Source organism: Propithecus coquereli, unplaced genomic scaffold (genome assembly GCF_000956105.1).
Source record: "Propithecus coquereli isolate 6110/MARCELLA unplaced genomic scaffold, Pcoq_1.0 Scaffold129, whole genome shotgun sequence".
Classification (NCBI taxonomy): Eukaryota; Metazoa; Chordata; class Mammalia; order Primates; family Indriidae; genus Propithecus; species Propithecus coquereli.
In genome coordinates this window covers 1,152,306-1,160,589 of record NW_012137080.1, presented here as the reverse complement: position 1 = coordinate 1,160,589, position 8,284 = coordinate 1,152,306, and the positions used below count along the sequence as shown (strand labels likewise).

At 36.8% G+C, this 8,284-nt stretch overlaps 1 protein-coding gene across 1 annotated transcript in view; it reads left to right on the top strand.

The window, feature by feature from the left end:
- CENPF (centromere protein F, 350/400kDa) overlaps positions 1–8,284 on the top strand; it is a 62,546-nt gene that overhangs the window by 4,122 nt on the left and 50,140 nt on the right. The window contains exons 3-6 of the mRNA XM_012638319.1: positions 2,595–2,716; positions 3,152–3,243; positions 4,958–5,249; positions 6,699–6,901. Coding sequence (XP_012493773.1) covers positions 2,595–2,716; positions 3,152–3,243; positions 4,958–5,249; positions 6,699–6,901 — 709 coding nt within the window. The remainder of the gene's footprint in view (positions 1–2,594; positions 2,717–3,151; positions 3,244–4,957; positions 5,250–6,698; positions 6,902–8,284) is intronic.

The following is an 8,284-nucleotide window of genomic DNA, read 5'->3' as shown; positions in this document are numbered from 1 at the left end:
CATAGCTGCAATAATCTTAATTCTACCTATATAGCAAAAATATTTTTGAAAGTTAAGACATTTTAAAATTACTCCTATTTGTCGTTCTATGAAGATAATAATTTACATGCCCAGAAATCTTTTTCTAATTTTGTTTCCTATCTATGTAGGAATGTGGCTATCTAGAAGTTGGGTATTAGAATAAGTAAACTTCTGTCTTGTTGAGTTTTTTGTTTTCTTGTTTATTGTCTACCATCGCAAGTCCCAGGAGAACAGGGGACCATGTCTTTCTTGTTCCTCACTGTATCTATAGCACCTGACAATTGTAGGCCCTCAAATATTTGTTGAGTGAATGAATGAAAGATAGATATTAGTTTTGGGAAACAGGTGTTAGGGAAGTAGGAGGCTCATACAATATGCTGGAATAATTATTTCTTTGGAAAGCACATTGTAGGTGCAGGTTTTAGAAATACTGGTTTTAATAATTTAGGCAGAAATGTTTGTATTTTTAACATTTCAGGAAAGGTAATTTTGTATACATTCGTATATTGCATTTCAGAGTGCTGTGTGTAGCAATGCCAGCAGATATGAACTGCTCAGGACTGTACAAGACACGAAGCAACTGTTAAATGTTAGCTTTATTATCAGCATTGTTATCAGTTGTTATTAGTTGTCATTATCATCATCACAGGATTAGGATACCCCCCATAGTACATTTGATGTACAAATACTCTTGCTGAGTGTGGTGGTGCACACCTGTAGTCCCAGCTGTTTGGGAGGGTAAGGGTGAAGGATTGCTTGCGTCCAGGAGTTCGAGGCTGCCATGAGCTATGAGCCAGTGTACAAGGCTGAGCAACAGAGTGAAACCTCATTTCTTAAAAAAAAAAAATATACATACACACACACACGCACACTCATTTGTTATGTGGATAATAGATATTTATAAAAGTTTATAAACTCTAGACTGTAACAAAAACTGAATATAGTTTTTAAATTCTCACTGGTAACTTTAAAACGCAGTATAGAACATTTTCTCTATCAGTGGCCACTGATTAGGTTTCAGGAAGCTTCCCCAACAAGGTAGGTTGAACCATTTGGAATGTTTGTCAGAATTATTGATATTGGAAATCTCATGTAGTTCAACCTAGTAGAAAACAGCTTTTAGCTTTTTAATACTTTTTTGGGGAGTGGTGGTTGTTTGTGTTTTTCTTCCTAGGAGAAAGGAGAAACAAAAGGTTTATGAAAGTAATAGCAGGGTATACTTTAATATTTAAAATCAATAACTTTTTTTTAAATGAAAGGAAAGAGAAAGAGGGATAAGATGTGAATTTGAGAGGGAAAAGAGACACAGGTTTTACAAGGTTCTTCAAAATTCATCTCTAGAATCACCAACCTTGTTACACCTCTAGCAGTCTGCACCTTCTAATACAGCTATATGCTGGCTATATGGGGCTACTGAGCACTGGAAATGTGGCTGGTACAAATCGAGATGAACTATGAAAATATAATACATGCCATATTCTGAAGATTTAATACAAAAAATGTAAAATATTTCATTAATCATTTTTGATTACAAGTTGGAATAATAATATCTTGAAAATAATTAAAATATTAAAGTTGATTTTCCTTGTTGCTTTTTTAATACTAATAGAACATTTCTACTGGAGGTTGTTGTTTGATTTGCTGAGTAGTCATTCTTTTTAGCTCACACGTTGCGTCTTCCTTCCCAGATTGAGTTTGGAGCTGGTTGGAGCTAAGGGCACTGAGTTACTTTCTTCACGCCCTGTTTTGAGTAATGTGCCCATGGGAAAGAGACTGGTGTATCCCATTAACCATTCTAATGGAGTGTTTATTTCTTATGTTAAGCTAAAATCAGACTTGCAAGAATTGAGCCCTCTTTTAATGTGGGTTGTTTGGTTCTGAAAGGTGTTCACAACTTGCCTGAATGACATGGGTATTCTGTATATATGTATAATACATAACTTACTTTCTCCATTTCTTTGTAATTGTTTCCAGCCATATCTTTTCTAGACACATTATATTAACTTAATTTCTGTTTTTAAAACGTGATATAATATGAGATCAGTATATCAAGTTTATGTTTTTGTAATGACTAAATATCATAAGTAATATCATTAGCAATTATGAATGACTAATGAATTAGCAATTAAATACTAATTCTCTGGTTTGTCCATTCTCATGATGTGAGTGCATGCTTCAGTGACATCCGTTTCCTCCCTTGTTTCTGCAGATCTAGGTTCTTTTGTATCCCTGGGCCTTTGGCTTAGCATATAATATTTGCAGGGAATATATCCCCAACCCCTTGACTTTTTGCTCTTATATAATAGTAATTATTACAGATCTTCATCATAGCCTTTATAACATCATAATTATTGGCTTGTATTTCTGTTTTTCTAACTAGACCGAGTTCCTTTGAAGGCATTTATGTCTGGCACACAGTTCTTATTAAATGTCTGTTGGATAAATGAAATGGTTAAGAATTCGTAGAGAGTGGTTTTCTTTGTAAGTTTATTATTCTTTGGGAATGTGTGGCATTGGTATTCTGTAGCCTTTGCTCTAACTGATTTGTCTGCCTCTTGGGTCCGTTCTAACAGGTGTAAATCCGAACTTGAAAGAAGCCAGCAAGCTGCACAGTCTGCAGATGGCTCTCTGAATCCGTGCAGTACACCACAAAACATTTTTACAACTCCGCTAACACCGATGCACTATTATAGCGGTAAAGATTTTTTTCCCCTGGTATAAACAGCTCTTTTATTGAGATTTTTAATTCTGTAAAAGAAATGAATTAATTGAACTTTGAATTAAACTTTGAATTTGATTTTTAAAAGCTTCAACCACTTGCTACGCATCCATTTGCATATCTGTTGAATTCTGTTGAGCCACTGGGTTAAGCCTTTAAGCTTTTCACTTTATCCTTCTCTTGTGTATTTTAGAAGAAATTCAGTTTCAGAATATTCAAAACACGTATGTTTCCATGTATTTTGATATTTGAGTAACTCGATCAACATTTTAATCTATTTCCCTAACCCAGATGTTCTTTCTACTTGGTATACTAAGATATTTCTAGCCTCTCTGTAATCATTGTTGACCTGTGAATTCCTTCATGAAATCAGTGATTGAAATAAAACTGTATTTCATTGTTTGTTTTTAGGTTCCAAGTATGAAGATCTAAAAGAAAAATATAATAAGGAAGTTGAAGAACGAAAAAGATTAGAGGCAGAGGTTAAAGCCTTGCAGGCTAAAGTAAGTTAATTATGGGCCCTGTGATAGAGCATGCAGTCATAGAAGTGCTTTGCTGTAGGATAGAACAAGGTTAGAGAAAAATCTGTTTTACATAGAGCTGATATGTTTTTCTTATACTGAGAAAAGGTTCCTAGCTCATTAGGGGTGATTATTTTTTAGTTTTAAAAATAGGTAGGAGTGAGTAAAATAGAGTGGGGAGGTTAGACATCCCCAAATATTAAATGTTCACGGAATTTGACCGAAACTGTAGCCATTTAATTATTTCTCTGTTAAGATCTAGTGATACGGAGCGTGTTTGGAGAGGGTAGGACCAGAGAATTATCCCTGAGGCTCACTGGTTGGCTTTGTCACCTGGAGGCAATTGTTTCCTATACAGTCTTTTTGATGGAATGTGGTGATTACTATCAGGGACTTGGGATTAGAGGATTGGTTTTTGTGAAATGCTTGTTTCAGAGAAGAACATTACCAACATAGTTTTCTCAATGTTTTTATTTATTTTTATTATTATTTTTTTTTGAGACAGAGTCTGGCTCTGTTGCCCTGGCTAGAGTGCCGTGGTGTCAGCCTAGCTGTTTAATGTCAACAAACTAAACAAAATGCAGGTTTCAAAAACCCCTGTGTCTAGTTTAGGGACTGACCCTGAAAATACCTTGGTGTCTGTTGAATTTTACCTCTATCATTTCTGTTCTCATGATGTTATTTGCTAAAAAAAATCCCAGTCTCGCACTTAATGGTGCCTTCCCACTAAACATAAGAACTATTCAGTGAACAATTTAAGACTGAATTTATAAGTAAGTACCTTAAATACTGAGGTTCAAAAAGTACCTATTTCTTAGAACTTTAACAATTTTTACTCCTTTCATGCCTTTAACCCGCGTTTTGAGGTTACCAGGATTCTGATATACATATCTAAGTTAAGTTAAGGCATTGCTTATCTAGGTGAATAAAAATTAAATACTAATTCTCAGGTTTGTTCTAGAAATAGCATGTGCTTTATCACCCAGCTCAGTCCCTGGTACCATTTCTGCCCCTGACATTGATTCTCAGAGTTATTTTATGGAGAATAATGTGAGTCTCTCTCTGTAAATATTAAACCTCTTCCTATGGCAAGAAAAGTGCTCGCCCTAAAAAATTTTATGCTGTATCTACAGCTGAGTCTTGATATTTAGCAGAACGGATATATAGAAAAGAACAGAAAGAACAATGTGAAGCGTTAGATAATTCACAAATGTCTATTATGTAATATAAAACACTCTATATGACCTTTTTTCTGGTGGGGGGAGTGGTACGATGGAACGTGAGATTCTTGACGTAGGCTAATGTTTCATTTTAATTCTCTGTGCAAAGGTACAGGTTGAGGTGACCAAAGGCAGGCAGAGGAAAGCCAGTTTTAGAATTCAAAATGGCAGTGAATACTCACATTTTTAATGGCTGACAAGAGGGATGCAGAGTAAATACTAACACTTAGCCCATTTTAGGTAGGTTGGGCCTCAGATGGTAGTGGCTTACTCCTTCAGTGCTGAGAAATCTGACCATTAGAAAATTTCATCACTGGGTACTGGGACTTATGGTCCCTTAACTTGATGAACATTCTTTCCTGGTATTTAGTACAAGTGTCAACTTCTTGGTATTGTGGCTTTATGTGTTGTCTGAAAATAAATAGCCTTGACGATTGAGATTTCCAAAGGGCTCTAAAGAGTGTCTATTTGTACAGAAAGCGAGCCAGACCATTCCCCAAACCACCATGAATCACCGAGACATCGCTCGACACCAGGCTTCCTCGTCTGTGTTCTCATGGCAACAAGAGAAGACCCCAAGTCGTCTTTCATCCAATTCTCAAAAAACTCCAGCTAGGAGAGATTTCTCGACATCTAACTTTTCTGGGGAACAAGAGGTGACTCCAAGTCGATCAATTTTGCAAAGAGGGAAAAGAGATGCTAATAGCAGTTTGTGTGATAATTCCAGTAGTTCTCATCTTTTGGATCAATTAAAAGCACAGAATCAAGGTAACTTTTGAGCTAAGTTTAAGTTAACTTCTCCTGAGATAATTTCAGAGGTGATTTCCCATATTTTAATCCTAGAACATGCTTATGTGTTTTGTTAGACTGTCCTTTCGATAATGATAAAAGATATCACAGTTTTGGAATGCACTTTTTTTTTTTTTTTTTTTGAGACGAAGTCTCACTTTGTTGCCTGGGCTAGAGTGAGTGCCGTGGCGTCAGCCTGGCTCACAGCAACCTCAAACTCCTGGGCTCAAGCGATCCTCCTGCCTCAGCCTCCCGAGTAGCTGGGACTACAGGCATGTGCCACCATACCCGGCTAGTTTTTTCTATATATATATTTTTAGTTGTCCAGATCATTTCTTTCTATTTTTTAGTAGAGATGGGGTCTCGCTCTTGTTCAGGCTGGTCTCGAACTCCTGACCCTGAGTGATCCACCCGCTTCGGCCTCCCAGAGTGCTAGGATTACAGGCGTGAGCCACCGCGCCCGGCCTGGAATGCACTTTTGTAATATTTGCATTGAGACGCTGGTGTCCTGAAACCTTTAAAAGTAGGTGGAGAGGCTTTGAGTTATCTTTACAGAGACAGGGTGAGTAGGTTGGTTCCAGGTTGCATTCCCCACGCTTCTCATCTAGCTCCTTTGTGGCCCACAGAAGAAGCCTGCGGTCTGACCAGCTTTGGCCAGAGGTTGTGCGTGTGTCTGCATAGTAGCTTTGCTCTTCACGGCCAGGCTGTCCATATGGGAGCAAACCTGTAACCTTGGCTGCTGTGCCCTGCTGCAGCTGACAGCCAAAGGTACCAGGTGGTGTTTTGGAATCTACTCTGTAGAATATGATAATTTCCAGTGCTGTGATATATTGAAAATCATCAACAGTGTTCACTGGTGAGAGCTGTCACACTGCCAATGCCATTGGAATCAGTGTCATGTGTATGTGGGAAAAAAGTGGCAAAAAAAAAAAATCATTGTTAATTTTGGCAGTATAGGAGGTTCACACTGTCTTGATCTTTACTGGAGGTAAAGCTAGCAGCGAATATAGGAAGGTGAACTTTTCACTGCTTAGCACTAATTTGCATGGATATGGGCACAAAACAAATATGAGTTTGCCAGTGTATAAAACCAAGTGGTGATTTTAACAAATTTGGTGTTATATGTGATGTACTTTCTATAGCCTCAATAAGATAGTATTTGTGATTTTAGAAAAGCATTTCTCCCCATGTTTCTTTGTGAGAACATAAGAAAATGTGTTTCTCCTGCTTGCTATAGAGTATTTGAAAATAAATGACAATAGAAACTGACCATTGAAATTAAATCCAATTAAAGTAGCTTTGTGTTTAATGTAAATTGTTTATATTTGTCTTACTAAAGATTTCAGAGTAGAGTAAAATAAATGATAAATTCTGAGCATTTTATGAAACATATACTAATTGAAGGGTGGTTTTTGTTTGTGGTTTAAGAGCTAAGAAGCAAGATGAATGAGTTGGAACTACGTCTACAAGGACAAGAAAAAGAAATGAAAGGCCAAGTGAATAAATTTCAAGACCTCCAACTCCAACTGGAGAAAGCAAAAGTGGAATTAGTTGAAAAAGAGAAAGTTTCGAACAAAAGTAGGGATGAACTAGTGAGAACAGCAGCACAATACGAGCAGGCATCAACCAAGGTATTTGACTTTTCATGAATTATTAAGAAATCTCCATCTTTTCATGCAATTATCTGGAAAGGGTATTTTATACTTAAGTATATGAAATAAATGTTAGTAATGATCTTTGTTAATATATGCTAGCACTGTTCACGGATTTGAACTAGAAAGCTGTTTTAGAGTTGGGCAGATCTGGGCTTAATCCTGGTACCACACTTTCCCACTAAGTGACTTTGGGCAAGTTATTGATCTTTTGTATCTTAAGATGTGGTGGAGAATAAAGAAAATGTATACAGAGCACCTGGCATGGTACGTGGCCCATAGAATAGGCACTTAAAGTAATGGAATTTTAGAAGAGTTTTAGGACATATGATAGGATTTAATTGATCTGCTTTTGGATTCAGTGTATATACGGTTGGCTCTCTGTATCTGTGTTCTGCATCTGTGGATTCAACCAACTGTGGATCAAAAATATTTAGGAAAAAAATGGATGGTTGCATCTGTACTGAACATGTACAGATGTTTTTCTTGTTATTATTCCCTAAACGATGAAGTATAACAACTATTTTCATAGCATTTACATTGTATTAGGAATTATAAGTAATATAAAGATGATTTAAATATCATAAGAGAATGTACGTGGGTTATATGCAAATATTGCACCATTTTATACAAGGTACTCGACCATCTGCAAATTTTAGTATCCTGGGGGTGGGGAGGTTTCTAGAATTAATCCTGCACTGATACTGAGGGATAACTGTATGTCCACCATTGAATCTTCTTAAGGCTCCAACTAAGGCCAAGCTTCGTAGCCAGTCATTTAAGTCTTTAATTTGTTGTTGTTGTTGTTGTTGCTTTGGCCCTAGCCTACCTCTCTATTCTTTTCTTCTCTTTTTTTCTAGCATTCATTCATTCATTCACTGACTCATTTCATTTCACAAATATTTATTGAGTGCCTGCTGTATATCAGGCATTCTAGACTGGGGGTTGGAGCAGTGATAAATATACAAAAATCATTGCCCAATGCAGGTTCGTCTTAATAGGGGGAGGCAGAAAATAACAAAAATAAATAAGTAACATAGCTAGTATGGTATGTGGCAACAAGTATTGTAGAGAAAAACAAATTATCTTCTAAGACCAACCATGAGGATTTGGTGTTTCCCGAACCTAATCTGTCCCCAGGCCCACTGGTTTGCTTACCTTTGCCTTTTTGCCGGAAATACCCCCTTCCCAGGTCAGATTCCTTACATCTTTCTTATCTTTGTGAGCTCCTTTTCTCATCTCTTAAAGTAGTAAGATATTTTTTCATGGCATTCCTCTTATGACCCTTTATATTGTCATTATTTGTGTTCTGGCCCTATGGTTCCTCACTTGACTAATTGTCAAAATCACAGAGAACCTTTC